The 22,769-nt window shown below is 41.4% G+C and overlaps 1 protein-coding gene across 3 annotated transcripts in view; it reads left to right on the top strand.

Moving 5' to 3' along the window:
* Positions 1-22,769, top strand: part of PQLC1 (PQ loop repeat containing 1) — an 84,255-nt gene that overhangs the window by 21,645 nt on the left and 39,841 nt on the right. Inside the window, exons 1-4 of one of the 3 annotated variants that reach the window (XM_017821375.1) lie at positions 1,536-1,603; positions 1,995-2,334; positions 9,871-10,004; positions 14,185-14,238. In XM_017821375.1, coding sequence (XP_017676864.1) covers positions 2,132-2,334; positions 9,871-10,004; positions 14,185-14,238 — 391 coding nt within the window. In that variant the 5' untranslated portion in view covers positions 1,536-1,603; positions 1,995-2,131. Of the gene's footprint in view, positions 1-1,535; positions 1,604-1,994; positions 2,335-9,870; positions 10,005-14,184; positions 14,239-22,769 lie in introns of those variants that run through there. The other 2 variants (XM_017821366.1, XM_017821383.1) reach the window with 2 other exon arrangements.

Below are 22,769 nucleotides of genomic sequence, written 5' to 3'. Positions count from 1 at the left end.
AATTCAAAACCTCCACTGTGTATTTTTAACCTTGGCAATCAAACTTTCAGGTCTATAGAGTGGAATACAGCTTTGTTTGAGTAGCAGAGCTACTGCTTCCCTGTAGGAAAGGTGAGTCCTAATGTTATCACTGGTCACTTCATCTGTGTAGGAGGGTGTTTTGGATATTTTTGTGATGGTACCCGAAGAATGGTCTTTGAAAAATACACTCTGCGGTAATGTGTAGGTTCATGTGCTGCATGTATACTGCAAGAATGTGCCTGGTGGCAGAAATGGTTGCAGTTGAGCAAGGTGCTGCTATGCAGGAAGTAAACAAAAGGCTTCCAAAAGCCTTGAAACAGACATTTCTATTTTTAATTCGGCTCCTTTTCCCCTTCAAGACTCACAACAAACATTTGCAGTTGCTGCTACAGGACACAAAATAATACATCACACATTTGCAGGAAACCCCATCTCATTTCCCACCTATTGGATGAGAAGCAGGGGTACTTAAAAGGTAGGAGGCAGCATGCCCATGAAAGTATTATGGGGAACCCAGGGAACAAGCTTTGAGGACAGCTGTGCAGCCACTTGGATGCGCAGTGGATGATACATCCTTTTTAGTGTGGCTGAAGTTTGCCATCACCTCAGTGATGCAGCGTCCATGCAGTCAATCTCCTTGCAACATCTGTGTGCAGCTGGCCCACTGCAACCAGCAGTACAGACTCACTGGTCACTTCGGGTAGAAGATGCAACGTTTTCCCTCCACCACCACCTTTTATCTATACCACTGAGGGAAAACCCCCTCTCCGGTACAGAAGATGTGCTGGTTAGTTGAATTGTGTGTAGTTAAGTAATGACTACGGTTCTGAGAGCCATGGAAATCACAGAACTGTAATAGAATCACAGAATAGTTTGAGTTGGAAGGGACCTTAAAGATCATCTAGTTCCACACCCCACCCCCCCGCCACCATCGAGAACACCCTACAGTAGAGCAGGTAGCACAGAGCCCTATCCAACCTGGCCTTGAATACTTCAGGGATGGGTCATCTACAGCTTTTCTGAGCAACCTCTTCCAGTGCCTTACCATCCTCACAGTAAAGAATTTCTTGCTCATATCTGGTCTAAATCAATCCTCTTTAATTTTAAAGCCATTGCCCCTTTGTCTGTGAGGCGTGACGGAGTTTTCCGTAACTCCTGGGTAGAAGGAAAAAGCCCGAGGCAGGGAGCAGGATCCGGGGCGGCGGCTCAGGGAGGCCCGCGGCGGGGAGGGCGCCCAGGTGTGGCCGGGGGAGCTCGGCACCCCATCCCTGCCGGGCCGAGCCGCCCGCCCTGTCCCGGTGCGTGTCCAGGGCCCATCCCGGTGCGGAGGCCAGGCAGCGGTGCCCCAGGCAGAGGTGCCCCAGGCAGCGGCGGGGGGCGGCACGGTGCCGGCAGGAGAGGAGGAAAGGGAGCGCGGCAGGGCCGAGCTCGCCGCCGCTCCCCGCCGGAGGAAGGGGCGGCCCCGGCGCTCATTGGCGGCGGCGCGGCCGGTCGCGGTGGCGTCACGGGCCGCCCGGGGACGGCACTGCCCGCCCGCGGAGCGCTGTGGGGATGGAGGCTGCGGACGGGGCAGGGGGAGCAGGTGCGGGGCGGGCGGACTGGCGGGACGGACGGATGGATGGATGGATGGACAGCCGGGTGGACAGACGGACGCGCATGTTCGCGCGGCTCGGGATGCACGGGGCGGGGAGCGCGCGGGTGGGTTATGGAGGCGGGGAAGCCCCCTCGGAGAACCGACCGGGCGGCTGGGCGGGGGTGGCGGCGGCGCCGTGTGTCCGTGCCCTCCCCGGCCGCTGGCGGGTCTCCTCGGCGCTGGCTGCCGTGCCAGAGTCGGGTTTCCCCTGTGCGGCGCCGGGCTGGGGCGGTGGGCGGCGGCGGCCCCCACCCGCCCGCGGCAGGGCGGTGGTGCCGGCTCGGCAGCGGCCGGAGCAGCCCCTGGCAGAGCCAGACTGACGCCCCGTTCCTTTCCCCAGGTCCGGGCGCCGCGGGAGAGGGCGCAGCCATGGTGCCGCATCCCGGCCAGGAGCCCGTCCGCGGCTAGAGCCGGCCCCGGCCGGAGAGCTGCGGCGGGGCATCCCTCAGTCTGAGCGCCTCCCCGCGCCCCCCCGGCATGGAGCCGGGCGGCCTGGAGTGGCTGCTGGTGCCCATGCAGCAGCTGGTGTCGTGGGGCGCCGCGGGGGCCATGGTGTTCGGCGGCGTGGTGCCCTACATCCCCCAGTACCGGGACATCCGCCGGACACAGAACGCCGAGGGCTTCTCCACCTACGTCTGCCTGGTGCTGCTGGTCGCCAACATTCTGCGGATACTTTTTTGGTAAGCTGATGTGTGTCTGCTCAGTTCTAAAGATTCTTGCTTGGTTGCTAGCTGTAAAGCTTTGATTAGAACATTTGAGGAAACAATGTATTTTACATACTTCTCCCCCTCTTTTGAAGATCAAAATGCTGTCTTTCCATCAGTTTGTCAGTCTGTTTTAAGTAGAATGAATTGGGCTCGGGAGCACGGTCTGTTCCCCTTGCCAAATCTGATTATCAGTGCAGTGATTTCCAAGATGTAACTTTTTAACTTGTTGGTAAAGAGGTTTATGCTAAGTCAGGTCTTTTTTCTTGCTGACTGTGTTGTACATTTCCCCTGCCCCTCTAGCTCCATTCTCAGAGTGAAAGCCTCGGTCCCCGCATGCTTATTCTAGTGTCTAGTTGGCATTAACGTCACTGGAACACTTGCCATATGTTCTTGCGTTTTCCCGGGATGCCAGCTGGCTTCAGAGGGGGTTCACTTGTAGAGCTCCGATGCAAAACTACAGATGAAAATATTAATTCTTGGATAAGCAGGCAAAAGGTGGGCTGCCTTTCAAAGCAAGTTTCTTTTGTTTTCAACACCAGTTTCAGTATTTAAAAAAGCAAGTTTGTTTCCATATTTAGCTGCTGGACAAAGAAAATGTTATTAGGGTATGATTTCTATGAATTAATTCTATTAACATCTTCCTTATTACCTCTAATAATAGAGATGATACAACACTGGGAATGTACATGGAAAACCAAAGATGAAATGGTCTGGGAAGTTACTGCAATTAAGAACAGTTATTCTGTGATTCTATTTTGGCTACAAAATACTGCTTTGTAATCCACGAAGAACTGATAGGTGACAGGCTATCAGTTAGGTTTCCAGTTTCTTTCTAAAGCTCCCCTCCTTCTGTGTAATGGCTTCTTGGGTTCTTCTACAGCCAAATGTGACACGTAAGTGCTGTCCTGGAGTGGGAAAACAAGGGGCCTTTCTTGGCACCACAAGCTGGCAATCAAACGAAGAAGTCATCGCTAGATCAGAGCTACTTGTTGCATTGGACCTGTGTTTTCCTGGGGAGAAAAGCAGCTCTTGGAGAAAGCAGAGAGTGGAAGGGAAGTAGAGGAACTGTCAGGGGGAGGAGAAGTGAAAAGCCTGAGTTAACAGTTTGAGAAATAGAAATTGTCTAATATTTTGTTCCACCAGAGGTAGGCAAAATATGCAAAGTACTTATGTCTGAATGGAGATGCTGGTAGTTTCTAGGTAACCCAGGTGAATGCATCTCTTAAGGGAGGCAGACTGTGGAAGACTATGAAAAATCTTCAGTATGAATTGATTTTAAGTACACCTGGTTAGGAGGTGTGCGGAAGAATAAATACTGCGAGTAATGAAAAGTTGTAATTTATGTCAATGTTAAAAGATTTGTCAACACTTCAAAAGAGAGAGAATGCAGTTATATTGATAGGAGTATGTGATTTTTTTACTGTGAGTATTTAAGCCACATAATAGTATCACTTCCTGGCATGTATAAGCATTATGTAAGCTCTGGTCATCTTGGAGCTTGGCAGGGAATGGTTTCACCCAGCACATGCCCATTCTGTGGGGAAATGTAGGCATGAGCCTGCAGAAGCCTTGCTGTCTGTACTTGCAGAAACTAAAAGAGAAAAGAGTATTTGCATAATGATAATTAAATGTTCCCTGAGAGAGAATATTTTGCTTGTCTACTTAAAAAAATTGGGCATCCCTGGTAGTTAATTATAAACAGCAGTAAGTCAGGAAAGCAGCACTGAGGTTGGATGTTATCCTTGGGCATATGGATGATTAAAGAAAGATAATAGAGCAAGAGCCTCTGATTTCTGTGAACATGGTTAAAATGCATCCATAGAACAGCTTGGCAATTCCATTTTTGCATTAATTGGTTAATGTCAGCTATGGCTGATGCATTATTTCGTACACAATCTCTCGATCGTATGATAAAACAGCAGAATTATATTAGTTGTGTATGTAATATTTATTGGAGGGAATGAAAAGGTTTTTGTTTATTTTGTTTTAAATTTATAAAGTCATTTAAATCCATTCTGATGCCAGAATAGAACCGCTCCTACAAGCAACTCTGTTCTCTGTATTATTTTTTTACTAGTTGGCATTTCCTTCCCTTCAGCAAACCAAGTCTTAATCTATGTCTCACTTCTGAAAACTTTGCTGCCATATAGCTGCTGTTTTCAATTGGGTTTAGTTTCTCTTCATTACCCCTGGTTATTAAGCACATGATTTGAGCCAGTCATGCTTCTTGACTTCCCCTCCACCCTGATCCAAAAATAAATACTTAAAGTGGTAGACCTTAAAAACTTTTTAAGTTTTAATAAAGTTGCTTTTCAGGGCTTAATTATTTCTTAGGATGGCTGATGTTTGTGGTGAGTTTTTTGTTTGTTTTATTTTTCACTTCAAAGACACTTCTATAATTCATTTCTGTTGTTACTTTGAGATTTTCCCTGAATTTTGTATATTGAATTTGAGGCTTACAGAACAGACAGTTCCTGCCTTTTATGCCAGGTTGCCTCTGTATTTTCACTCTTGAGTAGTGCTGGTCTCTCTGTATTTTTGTCACTCAGAACAGACCCAGTCCCACCCTTGCCCTATGTCCCTACTTGTTAATCTCAGCTATGAGGGCAATTCCCTCACTTTCAAGTTGTGAAATGACATACTCCACATGTTCCTATAACTGTACTTGTTTATCTCAGAGGTTTTTTTTTTTTGTTTTAACATCTGGTTTTGCAGTGGGTGAAGTTTGACCTTTTGTGTCCCCTCCAAATAGAGTATTTACTTCCTAATCTTCTGACGTATTTTACGTGTCAATAGACTTGCATCTGGTGTGTTGCACTGTTACAATAGTCAATGAACAAAGTAAGATCAAGGATAACAATTCTGTTTTGACTTACCTGTTTTCACAAATTCGGTTCCTCCAATTAGACTGTCTCCAATGGTAAGCCATCTTTTAAAGTCAAGAAGTCTCAGTGAAATGCCTCTTCTCCTTGCCTTTCTTCCATCTAATCCCTTAGTTTCAGGGTGTGCTCAAAGAACATTAGTTTGCCAGTGATGACAGTAACACATTACCCATTAAGGAATTTTTCATGCTTCTCTTTTACATGATGTCTCAAAATGTCATCTTTAAAGAGACATTTTTGCTTTCACTTATGTTTGTTTGGCCTTACTGTGTTCCAGCAATGAGTTACATGCCAGAACTGTGTGTAACGACATTGGGAGAAGGCTGGTCTGCAAGAACAAAATCTATGTATGTATAGCAATGGGCATGATTCTACTTCATTTTGTTTATGCATACATAGCTTTTGTTTAGGAAAAAGAAACTAGAAGTTTGACCTTGATGAAGTCTTGGGCCCTTTTAAAGAGGATTCTTAAAAAAAAAAAAAATTAAAAAAAAAAAAAATTGAAAAGTAGGCAGTTTGTTCTCACAGCATCACACAGCGGGGTCTGTTTACCAGTGTGAAAAGTAGATTTTGTGCTGTACTAAACTTGATACGAAGTTAACTTTATTTTTAGTGGTAATCTTTTGTTACAATTTTATATAACACATCAAAGCAATGTTTATTTTGGGGTGCCAGTATAGCTGCTGGACATGATTTATTATTGCATCAGCTGTTCCTTTGTTCTAGTCCTTCTGCCACTGTCAGTACTGCTCCTGTCTGTCTTCTCCAGCCCCACAGTCAGAGTTTCTCTGGACTGGTCAGCCTGGAGAAGGTGTGCGCTCTGGATAGAGAGTGAGAGGCAGTGCAGAACTCAATGCCCTTGTAATTCTGGTACATGTGAAGGTATATGGCCTGCTCCAAAAAAATCTGAGAGCGATTTTTTTCCCTCTGCATTTTTAATTAAACTCTTCATTAACATTTTTGTTAGCATATGTCTTACTGTACTCCCTGAATTAGCTCCGTTTTCTTGCTCAAGGGATAACCTGATGCTTTAGCTTTGAGGTGATTAATTATCTGTTTAAGCTGTCCTAGGCTGTTTTTGAAGTTGTGGGATGGCTTCAGAGTTCCTTTGTGGCACATGAGCTCAGTTGTGACCAAGATGGACATACCTTCTGGGTTCCTGTGGCCTACAGTCTACCAGCTGAGTAGCTTTGCATTGTCATGATCAAGAACAGGAACAAGAAGGCGGGTGAGAGTTGTATAATCAGTTGGGGGTGGAGGATGCAGAAGAACTTACTTGTGAGTTCTCTGTCTCTTCCCCCTCTCTTCGCCCTTTCTTTTTTAAAATGGAGCTTATGATGAGATAAATTATGATTTCTTTTAATATTAAAATCAGAGTAAATAGCTAGAGGAAAAGGAACTGCAGATTTCTTAGAAATCAGCAGTAGGCATTTTTATTTGTATCTTGAGTGAGCGCAGCCAAAAGTACTTATGCTCCCTGCTATTCTCAGAAGTTTTTGGACTTTTTTTTCAGTTTTGCATTTCATAAAATGGATGTCATAGTATAATATGGTTTGTATATTTTCCAAGAAGACAACATTCTTTCCAAAGGTTTTGAGATGCAATTCTACAGGCCACTGTCCTAATCCTCATACAGCAATGCCACAGAAATCCAAACAACAGAAAATAAAACCGTCCAACTTTGCAGTTTTTCTCACAAAACAGTTGCCTTAAGACAAACTGTGGGAAGAAGTTCTGACAGTCAGGGAAAAGATGAGAACTATGGAATTGCTGTAACACCTACAGTGCCACGTGTGGATCAGGTCTCTGCTGTCTGGTGTTGCTTTGGCTTCAGAAGGTGTAGCAATGATGTCTGTCTGTAGGACTTTCTGTGAAAAAGAGAAACTTTTGCTTTTAAGGCTTCTGTTACTAAAATGGATCTTGCCAGCTTTTACCATGTGGGGAATGTGGGATGATGGTATAAATCAAGCTGACAGTGTGACTAGAACTTTGAAAGATTACCTTATATATATGGCCTGCTGGTGGAATCTTGCTCAGATATTGAGGGCAAAAGTGTTATTCAATTCCTCCTCCTTTTTTATAAGTGCTGGAGAGCAGGGATAAAATGCATTGCTCTTCTGTGCAGAAAGTAAAGTGGAATTTTGTATGTCCAAGTGAAGAGCTTGGGATGTTTACCATAAAGTCTTGGAAGTTTACATATCAAGAAGAACCTCATACAAAAAGATCCTGTTGCAAAACTAGTTTGTTTCTTGTTCTTCCTGCTGATGAAATTCTGTAATTCCATTGGACGTCTTTCATGACAGCTGCCATGCTGCTACCGTGGGCTGTCTGTCATGGTTCTGGTGGTGTGTGGAATATCCTGTGTGCTTTCCATGTTGCCTAGAATCTGTAATTTCCCAAAGACCAGGAAAAGTCTATAGCATCCAATGGGTGGAAGTTGAAACAGCATCCGGGAGTGCAGGAGGAATGTGTGAACTGTTTGCACCAACAACAGTCAGTTTCTTTTCAGAGATGTCTTAGGAAAAGAGATAAGCAAGTCTTTTGTGTTTGGTCTAGTTTAGGCTTCTTTTGCACAATTGGCATTTGCTGTTTTGAGTAGGCCCAGGACTGGAATAGCAGGATTATTGCAACAGGATTGAATTGTACCAATGGAATTAAGTAGTTTTCTAAATGACTAGTTAGTCTCTGCTCTGGCTTGAATGTTCACTTCTCTTGTCTTCATCACCCTGAATATGCATTAGTCATTTTAAGGCTGTGGAAATACTGATAAAATGTAAGCCCCTCCCTCCCTTTATTTGTGCGTTTGACTAGTACAGGAAATAAAGAGTTCTTTTGTTTTTACAAACAAAGTAAACAGTGTAGTCTGACATATGAAGTCTTGAGTTCCCTGTATACTCCAAGTGTCACTGTTCACTTTATGACACAACATTGTAGTTATGGGGTGAAAATGCAGAATAATAGTGGTGACCCCCTCACCCCAGCACTTCAAAGCTTCAAATTTCTGCGAACCTGTTATAGTATCCTAAGGCTCTTCATCTCTCTCTAGTAACATACTTTAATTACTTTGATGTTCCTCCTCTCCCAGCTCTTGCTTAGGCAAAGACAGGAATAATGTCTGCAAGGCGGAAAGTAAGGAGAACATGGAATAGCACGCTCTCCCTGCAGGGCTTACATCTCACAGTGCTCCTGGCTCAGGCTGGCCTGAGGAGTCTTAAACTGGATTAGTATTGCTTCGGCAGGCCCTAATATCAATGCAAAGTAGGGTAAGCAGCTTGGAGTGGCGTTTGTGTCCATGACCCAGAGCAAAATGAGTGTTCTGGCTTTGCTTTTACAGCTTCAAGAACCCAACAGTGGTCCTTGACGCTGGTATTCCCTCTAGTCTTGTTATCCAGGTAGTGTGGTGAAGGCCATGTCGTGTTTGCTCTGCAGCTGGCAGCTGTTTGTTTTCCTGTATATGTGACCTAGTTTAAAGGGTTGTGTTGCCTGCAAGACTTGTTTTGGGGCTTGGTGTTTGGGAAGATATATTTCATATGAGTATGTTTTGTTGATCTGTAGAGGGCAATAGTTGCCATGCCTGTGAGGCTTAGGACTCAGCATGATGTGGTCAGAAAGTGACCATAGTAACTGTGCTGTTAGGAAATTTAGAAAGCCTGCATGCCTCACGGTGCTGGCTGAAGGAGCGTAGCAATGTGTTTTCACCAAATCACTTCCTCAGCACCTCTGTGTTCTAGGCATAATACCTGGCAGAAATAAGCACAGAGAAGCAGCTCACTGTGATGTGGGTGCAACTTTCCTGTTGTAATGCACTATATTTTGAGGGCTAGGTATGAAAAGCTTCCACCCTTTAACTATAATGCACTTACTGAGTGTGTGGTGAGGATTGCTGAGCTTTCATCAAGTAATGTAGAAGGAGGAGCTTGGTGCATCACTGATCTTCAGTGAAGAGTTCTCATTTTCCTGTTGCAGGATCTTGTGCAATCACATAAGAGTAAGCTCTTCAGTCAAGACTGGCCACAATACAAGTTTACCTCTCAGTTTTGTACAGGAAGTGCTCAGAAACCCCCATCAAACATCATTTGTACTTCCTTACTTCCACCAGTCTTGGTCCAAATAAGACAAAAATTGATGAAATAATTTGTGTATTCTGCAGACCTGGTCTTTCCACTCAGATGACTAGAGGCAGACAGGGCTGTAGGTATTTATTTCTTTATAAGGAAAGTGCTATTGTCTTTGTGACTTCACATTAAAAATTGAGGAAGGTAAGTTTTGCACAGAAGTCCATGTGGAATCTACCAAGTGTGTATGTGGAGAGCACACATAATTGGTTTTAATGTGGCATAACCCTGTGGTCTCTCTGTACTGACTTGACTCCTTCATGAATGTGGTTCTCCTTTCAAAATAACAGACTTACTACTGGCTTTGGAAACAAAGTCTTAAGCTTCTGGCTTCAGAATCTCTAGGATCAGTTGAAATAAGATTCTCAGATACTCCTGCTCTGAGCTACTGTATGTTCATCTAGGTTTGGCTGGTGACTTCAACTTCCTCAGCCTTTCATACCTGTTGCTGTTAGCATTTCCCTTTCCACACGCTTAAATGTTTTATGTATTTTCTTTTCTTTTTTTTTTAGGTTTGGAAGGCGTTTTGAATCCCCTCTTTTATGGCAAAGCATTATCATGATCTTTACAATGTTACTGATGCTGAAGCTGTGCACTGAAGTACGAGTGTCCAATGAGCTAAACATAAAACGCCGCTCTTTTGCAGGTCAGTGACGGGAGCTGGCTTTTGCAGGATAAATGTTTTTGAAAGTATAGTGCGCTGTATTTTGTACAAAAGTTCTATCTGAATTGCAATCCAGTCTCTTTTCTTGTTAATTCAGTGTAGTGCTTTCTAAACATCTTTTTTGAAACAGCTTTTTTTTCAGGTAAATGTGTATAGATGGGTCTCAGTTCAGTCTAGAAATTGGAGTTTTCCTTAATATTTCACATCATACTCTGAATATAGAGCTGGTTGTTATGCCATTGTGCTAACCTGGGTTGTTTTTTAGCTGTAATTTGTACTAAGTTCATAGTTATGATTATACTTTATCATCTGAAATTTTATTTTATTGCAACTTATTGCAAACATTTGCTTTTGAAACTAATTTTCTACTGACTTGAGTTATTGACTGTCAAAAGAGGAGGTGCTGTCATATAGTTGCAAAACTATGTCTTTTTGTGTACCCTGAGGCTTTAGTGTGAGATTAGTTGGGATTTATGGGAATTTTCACATATTTTTTATTTCGGTTATTTGTTAATTTTTAGGCATTGATAACTTCAGTCAGGCCAGAGTATTATTCTTTATTTAATAAAATGTTCAGGCTTTGTAGAAAGTACCTGTTTTTTAACCCCCAGATAAGAAATGTGAGAGGGGTAGGTTTTGGTTTCTCTTTGTTGACTTTGACTTACAACATTTTGTATAACAGCTTATTACCAACAAGAACGGAATTAACACTGTCAACTTTTTGTCAGTTGTTTTGCCATTATGGATGTATAATTTACGCTCTCCATCTGTTCTCTTCCACACTCCCTAATAATTGAGGGTCTGATCCAATTCCAGATATCCATAGCCATCATTAGAAGGCAGCAGCTACTTGCTGTGCAGTAGGGTAATTTATCTAATAGCTAAGGAAGCTACTCCCATTCCTGCTCATTGTGGAGTGTAGCGTGAAACTATTCAGGTAAGTGAATTCATATAGAAGAGGAGCTGTACTCCAGCTTCCAGACACAAGCTGCTGTGTTCACAGGGGTTGTCAGTCTGGCAAGATGAATGACTTAAAATCTACTTTCAGCCAGATTTAGCAGCAGTTAAAATCCGGGAAACACTTAGGAGGGGCATGTATGCTTTCTTCCTCCTTTGCTGTCTGTGCTAGTGGAGTGACAGAGAGGTTTCTCCGTTTGCCTTTTCTGAGAGGAAATTATCCTTGTGCGTATTTACACAGGCACACTGTAGCAGGCTGCTTCGGTAACCTTTGGACAAAAAGGGAGGCTTTTCAGTTTAGTATATAGCACTCTTTAAACAACTCTCCCTGAAAGACATACAGTCTTCTAAAGGATAATCAGTCTTTCCCTTGCCAGATGATAGAAACTCCTTAAGGTTCCATTGTGTCATTTGGTCCTTTTTCCAGAAACTCAGATTGTCACGTGGAATTTGCTAGAGAGACGGATTTTACCTATTTGTGGACCTTCATTATTTGTTTTCATTGAAAGGCTTGCCTCCTCCCACAAACTTTGAGAACAGTTAAATTATTTTTCTTACCTGGGATTGATTTTTAGTAAGGACAACTATATGATGGCTCACAATAAAAATATAGATGTGTACAAAGCTCCTTTCAAGCTACATAGAATGATATGTTTCATGCACAGTATGAGTAGGAGTGAGATCTGTGTTTCTAGTCCTACACATATCTTATCTCTTAAATTTTATGGTGTTTCAGGCAAGCTCATAAATCTGTATACTTACTTTCTTTCCTCATAGCTTACTGGGGCAGTGAAAAGCTATGTTTGAAGTCAGTGTTTCTGTTTAACCTTGCAGAATCCTGAGGTGAAGGTACACCATTTCTGTATGATAATGTAATGTATTATTTCTCACATGGCTGGCCTTAATTTTAAACATTTTTCTTCTTTAAGTTCTATCTTCCCTTTGAATGTTTCTGCAAAATAATCTAAAATATTTAGAAAGAATATTTCAGTGGAAGGGAGTTTGCTGTTTTCTTAAATTACTGTTAAATGTGATACTTCCTCCAAGTCACAGAAGTATATGTTTACGAGTGTGTTTTGAATGATCTGGGAGTTGCCTTTTTTTTCTTTTGTTTTATTATTCTCACAAATAAAGTCCCTTAAGTAATAACTAGTTCAGAGGGAATCTGGTTCCTATCTTGAAGCATTCCGAAGCAGTCTCTTCAAATCCTAGCAAGCTTATTCTGTATTCTCTAACCTGTTTTGTGGTGTAACTGGGTTAAAATACGTATCAACAGCAATTCAAATATAGGCATAAAGCCATTCAGTCAAAATGCTTGTGCTTTCATTTGTAGGGTAACTATCATAGCACGAACAATGCAGTCTTCTTAGATGCCTTCTAGTAATGTTTGATTATTTTTTTGTAGACTCTATATAGAGAACTTAAAAAGATTATCCAAGTTTTCTTAATTTTTTTCCTTTTCTCAGTTATTTCTCAATTATGGGATTCCCCCTCTGCACTTTTAGTATTACAAAGTAAAAGTAAGTTGAGAATGATGGAGCTCATCTTGTGCTGCTGCAGCCTTCTCTGATTTTTTGTTTTGGATACATAAACTTTATCCTTCTAGTACAAGTACTGATCGAAAATAGAGTAAGTCCTGTTTATATATCCAGCTATTTTATTATTTTTTTAAAACTTGGACTGTGTAACCTGTTTTTAACAGTTCGGATTGGGAAAAAGACAACACCCCAAACAAGCAAAATATGAAAACAACAAATACCCCCAACTTGATTTTAAAACCTCGAGTGATAGGATTGTTCTCTCTCCTGGGTATGAATGCTTTGAAAGCTACAAGAAGGAGTCTTCAGATAAAATCAGCAGGCATGAACAATACCTCTCATCTTTTTTCCTGTATTTAACATTAGTTTAATTGCATTTTAACTGCTTTAATGGAGATCTTCTGGTACCATTGTTGTGGTAACAATAGCTTTCCTTATTTGTTCCCAACTTTTAAATTGATGTCTGTGCATCTGTATGTATGCTGGGTTGATTGTTCAGTGCAGAAAGATTCAGGGTTCAGTGGCAGGGTTTTTTTTGTTGTTTTTATTCGAAGTGTTTTATTTCTGGGGTATGCTAAAGAGCTGAATATTGAAAAGCAAAATGTGCATGTGCTATGTTTTGACTTGAGAATCAAGAGGTGGCTGAAGCAAGGTGGTCATAGATACAGAGAGCTGCAAACATCTGGTCAGTTTTGAGAATGTTGGCAGGCCAGAGCAGTCTCTCCATATTCATGGAGACAGACACTCTATGAAGAACCTTTTCTCTCTTTCCATGAATAATCCTTCCACATCTCTTCAACAAAGATTTCAGTCATACCCAAGACATTGTGTCAGATTTTGAATCCCCTGAGTGTATGAACTATACTGAAAACTAGTGGACAGCATTTGTTAAAAACAGACTCTCCTTACTGTACTGCAGCCCAGGCTCTGTAAGCAGAACATGGGCTCTTGTGTTTTTACATGAAGATGATTTCCTCTGATTGTTCTTCCAGTTTTGTCTTCCTTCCAACTGCTAGTTGTCCTAATCTGCTTTATAACTTGTATCTTATTATAGCACTCTGATCCCTTGAAGAGCTCTGTTTTTGGCACTGGAAAACACTCTTGTGTAATACACGGTTTTCAACTGGCAGAGGAGGAGGGTTAGAGTGAAAGTTTAGCATGCAGCACGGGAGCAGATGAGGTCTGTTCTATTCTTGATGATGGGCTTTGTGAAAGTATTTTAGAATAGCATTTTCCACTGGAGACAGGGCAACTGTATTGTCTCAGCTGTTTATACATACATGCCTACACACTCAGTGTTGCTGAGATAACAGCTTGTTTTCTCTGATCATGAAAAGTAAGAGTTTATATGGTCTAAAGTAAGAATCAAGCTATCTGTTACATTGTTTTTTAAGCCTTTATTTGCCCCTCCTAGGTACATTGTTGTAGGTTTGTGCATTGAGACTCTTCTGGGACTTCCTACTGCTTGACCCTATCTTAACATCATGGGGTGGGAGCCTTCTAGAAAGCATGGGGACTAAAATTTCTAACATGGTTTGGTTTGGCTATTATTTTAATAAGTAAAGTGTACTAACTGACTAAACTAAAATAACCTCTGTTGCATTTAATTATAAAAGTCTGTTTGTCTTTCCTTTCTTTTTTTCCCCCCTCAATTATTTTTTATGTAGCTGCAGATAGTAAGGATGAAGAAATCAAAGCACCTCCCAAGAGATCCTATCTGGGTATGTACTGTACAAACCCATTCTGCATGAAGTTGTCCTCTTAACTACATAGTTCATGATTTGCTACTTTTTGTGACCAGTTTTGGAAATGATTGCATGATCATTTCTTTAGAGAACGTTTGCATTACCTTTTCTTGACATACTAAAACCTGGTGTCTCATTTTTTTTTTTTAATTTTCCCTTGCCCACTTTTAATATTCAAAGAGGAAAAGATGCTTTCAGCTCTATTTCAGAAACCAAGTCTTTGAAGGCAGTTGAATTGACTACACTGTGTGTCTCAGTGGTATCTTCCTTATTCCTTCCCAAGCTGGACAAACAAAATATTACATGATGCAGAGATCCACCTCTTCAGACTCAGTCATCTTCCTTCAGTTCTAACTCTGGAGGAAATTATGAAAAATACAGAAATATCTTTCACCATTGTTCAGAATGCGAGACAAGAAATTTCACACAACACTTATGTTCAAGCAAAATGCCTGAATCCTTGTGAAATTTGCCTGTTCCTCTCTTTCATTAGAGCAGATTCAAAATTGTTATTTGAGAACTAGTAACACTTAAGGTGAGAGCTTTGATTTCAGAGTTGGAATCTATGTTGTTTGATTTCCCTAAGGAAGAGGAAATATTAGGTGCAAACCAGCTTTGCAGTATTTTTCAACTCTTAGTAGTTTTAGTCAAGTCATGGTAATTTTGTTCTAAATAAGTTGGGGTGTTGCATCGAAGAAGTTATACTGACTAGAGACACAGAAGTTCCCCAAAGTTGATTTTAATTCAGTTGATTCAGAATCTCACATTGGTACCAGTTGTGCTCGTTGGAATTCTTGAATTAGTAAGTAGTCAACTGAAAATGTACAGGGCAAAGAAGAACATTACTGCTGCAAAAGGAGAAGCTCTACTTCTATATTTCTCAACATACAGTTAATTAAACTGGAGTTAGCTCTGAGAAACACTACTGAGGAGTGATATTAACCTGAAAGCTTTTTCGAAGCCATAAGACCATATCTCTTAAGGTTCCATAGACTCTCTTTTAATGATTCATCTTTTGGATCCTCCCTTTGACATTTAAGGGCAAAATGCATGCTTTGGGAAATTTATCTTTTTTTTTGGTCTGATACCAGTATTTTGCAAAGCACCTTTTCCTTTTATGTTTTCAAAACATTTTTTTCTGGATTTGGTATCAAGCTGTTTGGTTTTTCTGTTTGTCTTTAATTCTAGTTTGTAGTCATTCTCGCTGGCTTGCAACACTAACCAATGGAATGTAATGTTTAAGCCGTCCTGTTTAAGCAGTCTTGTCTTCCTTGTGCCTGCATTCCTTTTGTCTTTTACTAGTATTCAGCAGTGCTTTATTTACAGTGTCAGAGCTAGAAACAGCTGTCTGCTTCAAGTAGTTAAAATTAAACAGAAATAAGTAACTTAATATGACCTTCTGTTTGTTTCAGATTATTTTTTCTTGTCTTTTGGATTAAAAATTTGGTGGTTTGATAGCTTAAAAAGATGAGGGTTGTAGAGTAAAGCAGCATACCTCTTAATCCATCGGATTTAAGTCTGAAACATTTGGTTAATAGGTGTTACTTGAAGTTCATTTTGAAATTGCTTAGGAAAATGGGATGAATGGAATTATCGCTAAGGAACAAAACAGTCTTATGCTACTGCTCTCAGAAGTTTAAAGAGTGGGGTGGGCAAGTCTGAAATGTGATAATTCTTACTGGTGTAAATAAATTAGAAATGTTTTGAGGTGTTTGTGTATAATGTACATACAGAAGTATGTGCTGGTGCTTTAAAAAGTGGGATGCATGATACTTTATGTCAGACTTCAATTTACAGAGGGCTTAACTGAGCTATATCCTGCAGTGCTGTGTTTTGCTACAGCTCTAGGGAAGCTCACTTAGAGATTAGGTAAGGGGAATATTTGCCATTCTTTCATATGCTAGTGCATTCTCACTGTGTCCTTTAGTCAGTTTTAATTAAAACTTTTGTTCTAGAAAAACAGATTATTTTTTTTAAATTTCCCTTGTTTATTTCAGTGGTGTAAAAAATGTTGTTCAGTATATTTTTAGGCTTCAGAAATTATTATATTACTTTCTTTTTTTGGTTATGTAGTAAACGCTCTGTATATTGTGTTTCTAGTTGAAGATTATCTATGAACACTATTTTCATTACAGAGCTGTTGAATGATTAATCTGAAAATGTACTGGTCTACCAGAGAATTTCAGGTGAACTTGTTAGATAAGTGCTGAGGTGTTTGTTTGATGCCTCCCTTTGGATAGCAACTGAACTCCTGCTGTGCTCCCCGAGACTGCTTTTAGGTTAGTTTTATTGTCAGTAATCCAACAAACCACTTAATGCCACTGTTTTTCCACATGCTATCTGAAAAAGCCTTTATCTCTGGCACATGACTCTGAAAAGTGACTTTCTAGCAGTCTGTACTGAGGAGAGTTAAGGATGTGGGAGAGGGTTGATGCAGTTTGAGTGACCTAAGTAAATTTATTAAAGCTTACAGGATGGCCCCAGAGTGTAGGGTTTCCTGATTTCATACAGAAATAAAATTCTTCCCCCTTTTTTCCTGGACAAAGGGCAGATTAAGAAGAAACTTGTAGCTCTAGTTCTGAAGGAATAATGCTTTATTCCCTATGTTTTCTGATGCAGGTATCTAGTTCTACCTAGTGCCTGTTAGCAAAGTAACTGCTGAGGCTGAGCAAAGCTGCAGTTGAGTGGTTTGATTTTTTTTGTTTTATTTACTTGATGAGGTGTCTTAAAACAAATGTGAATAATTGAGCCCTGTAAGTATTGGAGATAGTTGGGGTAACAGAAACACTAAATAACAAAACACTAAACATTGCTCTAAACAGGCTGTGCCTTAGGAGTTGATGTGAGTGGTCTCATTGGTGTGGCAGGGGAGACACAAAGTGGATGTGACTTGTTTGATTTTTTTTTTTTTCCCCAGGTAGGTGGTTAAACGTTTTGGAAGACACTTCTAAAGGGTTCTCCTTTCTCTGAAGGTGGTTTTAAAACTTTACATATTACCGAACCCTGAACCTGGCTTTTAACCCAAACAAAAACTCATCAAGTAACATTAAATTTTAAAACAGTAGTAATAAAATGACAAAAACTTAGATTCACCAAATATCTGTTGCAAAATATTTTCAACTACTTTTTTTAGAGCTGGAAAAATGTAAAGTGCCTGTGTAGTTGACTTCACAGACTTAGTATCTACATAATAATGAGGAGGAAACAGTAATGTGAATTTAGCAGATGCAGGCATCTGCTACTTAGTTTCCACTGGCAGTGTGACAGCCTGGTGAATAACTCATGCTTTCACCTCTCCTTTTGTCCACACTCTTTAGTTAACTCAGGGCATCAGTTAGCATGTGATAAAATACGTGTTGACATATTCTAGAACAGCACTAATATAGTACATGTGCCATGAAAGATGTGAACTTTATTTAATCAGCTCTCTGGGTTCTTCTGTTCAGAGTGTTTGGTCTGCTTGGCTTCAGCAGGGGCACTGGGCTTGGAGGCTGTGATATTCCATGGGTGCTCTGTAAGTAACATGCACGATGTGCTTCTCTGTCCAGGCCCCAACAACCTGAGCAGAGCTGAGGATAGAGCAGACACAGTTTTCCTCCGGTGGTTGTGGGCAGCATTTTGGTTTCATTGAAAGTATGTGACTTTGATACCATGATGCCCAGTAGTTGAATTCCCTGTACAGTGGATATTTAAATACATAACAAAAAGCATAGTTGTTGCTGGGCTGCAGCTGTCACACCTCTGTCACGATTGAACATGGAAGTGATCATGGAAGGGTTTAGATCCCTTCTACCCAGGATTATATGTTTATCTAATTAAATCCTGTATTCCAGCGAGACACATTCCTTTCAGAAAAGACAGCTGTAAAGGGAGAAATCCAAAGAATGTGTGATGATTGCTGAGGCCTCTGAGCAGCTATGACCCCTCCCTCTGGCATTTTGCAGTTTCCTTAAGGTGAGACCCAGAAACACACACCCCTCAGTGAGGTGGTGGCATAAGGGCAGTCTGTTTCCTGCATGCTTGTTACCCGGTGGAACATACAGCTCTGTGTAAAAGCACATTCCTGACCATGGTGGTCAAGGAATGGATTTGCTTTTATTCTCCCATTTCCATGTGCTGGAGGCAACTGGACCACGTGGCTATGGAGGGAGGAGCAGGATGGGAGAGGGAGGCTTGCGGTAAATATGTCCACAGACTTAGAGATACTGTGGTAAGGGATCCAGGTGGGCAGGTCACTCTGGGAATGCCTGGCATCTAGGAGATTTATACCTGAGAGGTAAGTGGTGACTTGCATGAGAATAAAGGTGGCCACTTTAAGAAAGGCTAAAGGTGTTTTCTGTTTGTGGGAGACATGGATGACCTTGGCAATAGAAGTAGAAGAGACTGACATTACCTGCATGAGTGATGCATAAAGTATGAGGCAATAGCTTCCAAGTCTTAAACTGATTTCAGATATATTGTTCCATTTATGAACTGCAGACATAACATCAGTAGTTGTAGTAAAGCCACAAAGAATCATGCTTCTGTCCCTGTGTTATGGGCTTACCCCAGTAGGCAGCTCAGCACAACACAGCTGCTCACTCACTCCCTTGCAGTGGGTTGGAGGGGAGAATCAGAAGGGTAAAAGTCAGAAAACTCCTGGGTTGAGATAAAGACACTTTCATAGGTAAAGCAGAAGCTGTGCACGTAGGCAAATCAAAATAAGGATTTAATTCACTACTTCCCATCGGCAGGCAAATATTCAGACGTTTCCGGGAAAGTAGGGCTTCATCATGGCTAGACGAACTCTGTAATTCCAGGCATCCCCGCTTCCTCCTCTTGAGCCTGCTGCTTACACTTTCTGTGATCACTTGATGAATGTGTGAGCCAGCACAGACAGGATCTACTGTGTTTTGATCTACTCCAGAGCAGGGCAGGCATGTTTGATAGGGTGCCTCATACCACAGGCCTATGTTATCTAAACACAGATGTTTGAGTTTCCTCTTGGAGAAAGGTAAGGTGATGAAATGTGGTTTATATCCAAAAATAAGGCAGTATTTTTTCAGATGTTTGAGTTTCCTCTTGGAGAAAGGTAAGGTGATGAAATGTGGTTTATATCCAAAAATAAGGCAGTATTTTTTCAGAGTCCAAGAAATGCCGAGGGCTTATGTCTTAATTCTGCTTGCTGGTTTATTAGTATGTGAAATCTGTGGAATGCCTGTTATGTCATGTTAGTGTATGGGTCCTTTTTTTCAAGTTGCAGTCTTATGTTCTTAGTCAATATGCTTCCTGCTGAAATCTTACTGGGTCTGACTCATCTGAAAGTGGAGTGACCTGGATCTGCCAGGTAAATAGCTTTTTTGACTGTTGACCTGCCATTTTCTTTGTGTAGGTAGTGTAACTCAGAGAGGAGAGGGGTCTTGTTTGGGTGGTAACACTTAATAGTTTTTCCAGGATTTTAGTTAGCACAGTGTTGGTGGAACAGGCTCCTGCTGATTTCAGGCTTTGGATTGAAACTTAATACCTTCATTTAGGTTGAAACTTGAATTGGTAGGCAGAGAGGTGATGGCCTTTGACAGACAACTTGGGGACAAAGTGTGCATTGTGCAGGTCTGAAGTAGAAGCAGTGAGCTTCAAGCTCTGTTCAGTTGGGAAGCTACGTTTTCCCCAAGTTTAGCCTGTTTACAAGACCAGTTAAGTGAGAAGAATCGTCAGGTCATTGTTCCCTGTGGGGCTGAGAATGGAATAAACACCCACCGTGGAATGTGGATGGGTGAGTTGCATTTCAGGTTATATTTTTAGCATGCAGTGAAGCCATCAGTTCTAGAGTGTCTATAATTTTTAATAACCATTGAATGAATTTTAGTTTCCAGACTTCTTGTTTGGCAACTTGACAAAAAAAGTTCTTTGAGACTTTACTCAGAGATGGCATCTTTGACAACAAAAACCTTATCTGACCAGTAATGCTTCTTTCTTTGAGTTTGTATGTGGGAGTTGGTGACTGCTGATTGTTTCATGCACATACGTTTTTCACCAGCCCGGTTGCTACACTAAATGAAATATTTTACATTCAGTGAGAAGTACAGATAGCATCTTTGTGCTTTGAGGGCTGTATTGTAGAAAGTATTCTTTCAAAAGACTTGAGAAATTGGAGCTGCTACCCACAACTTCTTTTGGTTCTTAAACTGAAAACTCCAAAGCCTTAAGGTGTTATTCTGATCTCTTGTAATGTGGACAATAACATTTTGCTTATATTTTATTGTAGTGCACACAGTAACTTGTAGTCAAACTGGTTCTTCATGATAGTTTAAAAATTTACTGATTCTTAATCTGAAAGGTTCAAAGTACCACTTTGTAAAGTGAAATGTCCTCTGTTTTTAAATTTTTAACAGGTTACTTTTGAACTGACAGGACTAGATGTCCTGCAGAAGGCTCTTCCAATCCAAAGTACTGTGAGACTTTAAATAAAATGTTTGTAGTTTCCTTTGTCAGCCGTATGAGCATTATAATGTTTTGTATCACATATTAATTCATTTGACTCTGGTCATTGGTGGTAAAAAATGTGCATCTTCTCTATCCCCAAAACAGGGAGTTGAGGAGATAATGTTACATGTGTTTACTTATGATCAGAGTAGAGAACCTGGAGAATGGTGTTCTGTTTTTGCTGCTACCACATTTTGAAAGTATTATTTAAGTTTTGAGCTGACAGGCAGTAGGGAAAACAGCCAACCACGGACTCGTAAAATCTCTTCAGAGTCAGAATGGTTTCAGTAAGATGTTTTTTTGTGGTAGAGCAGTAGGTTCAGACTTGAGCCTTTTGACTCCTTCTCGTACACCAACCTTGTTACTGCTCTTGAATGGCTTCAATGTGAAATTGAAAGCAGGCTGTTCTTTTAGTTACTTCTAATGCAGTTTACAGTGCAGTTTAAGAAGGTCTGCCAGGTTCAATGTAACATGTGAAGGGCCTGTGTCTATTCCAAAAGCCTACCTGCTACAAAGAGAAAGGGAATGGACAGGCAGGGCACAGATTAGATGGAGTGAGAGAGGCTCGTGCAGTGGCGGCGCCCTTCCTTTGCTGTGCAGCATAAAGAGCACACTGCAGTGGCTGGGAGAGCTGGAAAGGAGAAGTACAGCTGTTGTTCTCCCAGCCTGTGTTTATTAAAAAAAAAAAGGTGAGCAGAGGAAAGAAAAAAATCATTATCTGCTGCCAGGAAATTTCAGTGTTGCCTTAAATTGAAGGAAATCTGTCCTTTAACACGGGGAGAAAAGGGAGAGGTAGTGAAGGTTGCTCTCCATCTGGGAGTGAGCAGTAATACATAGAGGTATCACAGGAGGTTCAGCGCTGTGTTTCTGAAGTGTGGTGCCTGGGACTTTCACTCTGGCTGCTGGTGCCCCTGCCTGGCCCTCCAGCAGTCCCTGTGAGGCCTGTTGTCCACCTGTAGTGTGGTGGGAAGGAGACTGAAACAAGGTCTGTTGGAAGAGCTGTGCGGCAGCAGAAATACTACTTCTGGCACAAGCAGCACTTCCAGTTGGTGGTGTGGCGAGGAGAGTTTATGTGTTTATTTATTCTATTTACTGTGAATAAAATGTGAGTTTTGCTTGTGTTGCATGCAATTTAGGTGGAAGAAGGAGAGCTTCTAGCAACATCTAGCCACATGAGGGTGCTCTGGGGTTTCCACAACTTGCCTGCTGAGCCACTCAGCTGGAGAGAGGAGTCTGATGTTGCTTTCAGGGCTGTGGTTGTAACTGTAGAAATAGTTTATAAACAGAGATTTTGCAAAAATCTTTTCCTTCATGGTGGGACCCAGAATATTTACATGCCTTAATGACAACAGCAACAATACATCTCAATGTTCAAATAAATTGCTTTGTCTGCTTGTTCTGCAGATCAGGGAACATGTATACACATACAGCAAAGATGCTGCTTCAGTTTGACAGATGTGAGAAGTTTTTGCAGTTACCTACTTGTTGAGCTTGTCACATGCCATTGTCACGTCTAGATCCGAATGGTGAGATTTATTCTTTAAGCAAGATCATGGAGTAATGCTTCTTGAGCTCTGTCAGGCTTAGTGCTGTGATCACTTCCCTGGGAAGCCTGTTCCAGTACCCAACCACCCTCTGGGTGAAAAACCTTTTCCTAATATCCAACCTAAACTTCCCCTTTGGTCCTGTCACTGGTCAGCAGAGAGAAGAGATCAGTGCCTACCCCTTCACTTCCCCTTGTGAGGAAGTTGTTTATTGCACACTCTCCCTGATTTGGTATTCATGAACTCATCATCGTCCAGGTTGTTAATAAAATATATTGAAGAGTGTAAGCCTTAGTATTGATCACTGTGGGCTGCTTTGTAACTGGTCATAAATTATATGTTTTTCCTTTGAGAGGGAAAATTCTTTGAGCCTGATGATCCAGCCAATTTTCTACCTTTCTTATTGTCCACTTACCAATCAATATTTTGTTAATAAAGATACTGTAGAAGACTGTCAGCAGCCTTGTTAAAGGCACTGTAAACAACACCCACTGCTCTCCT

This window comes from Lepidothrix coronata, unplaced genomic scaffold (assembly GCF_001604755.1).
Source record: "Lepidothrix coronata isolate B3197 unplaced genomic scaffold, Lepidothrix_coronata-1.0 Scaffold3, whole genome shotgun sequence".
Classification (NCBI taxonomy): domain Eukaryota; kingdom Metazoa; phylum Chordata; class Aves; order Passeriformes; family Pipridae; genus Lepidothrix; species Lepidothrix coronata.
The sequence above is the reverse complement of the archived record's forward strand: the minus strand, read 5'-3'. Positions and strand labels throughout refer to the sequence as shown.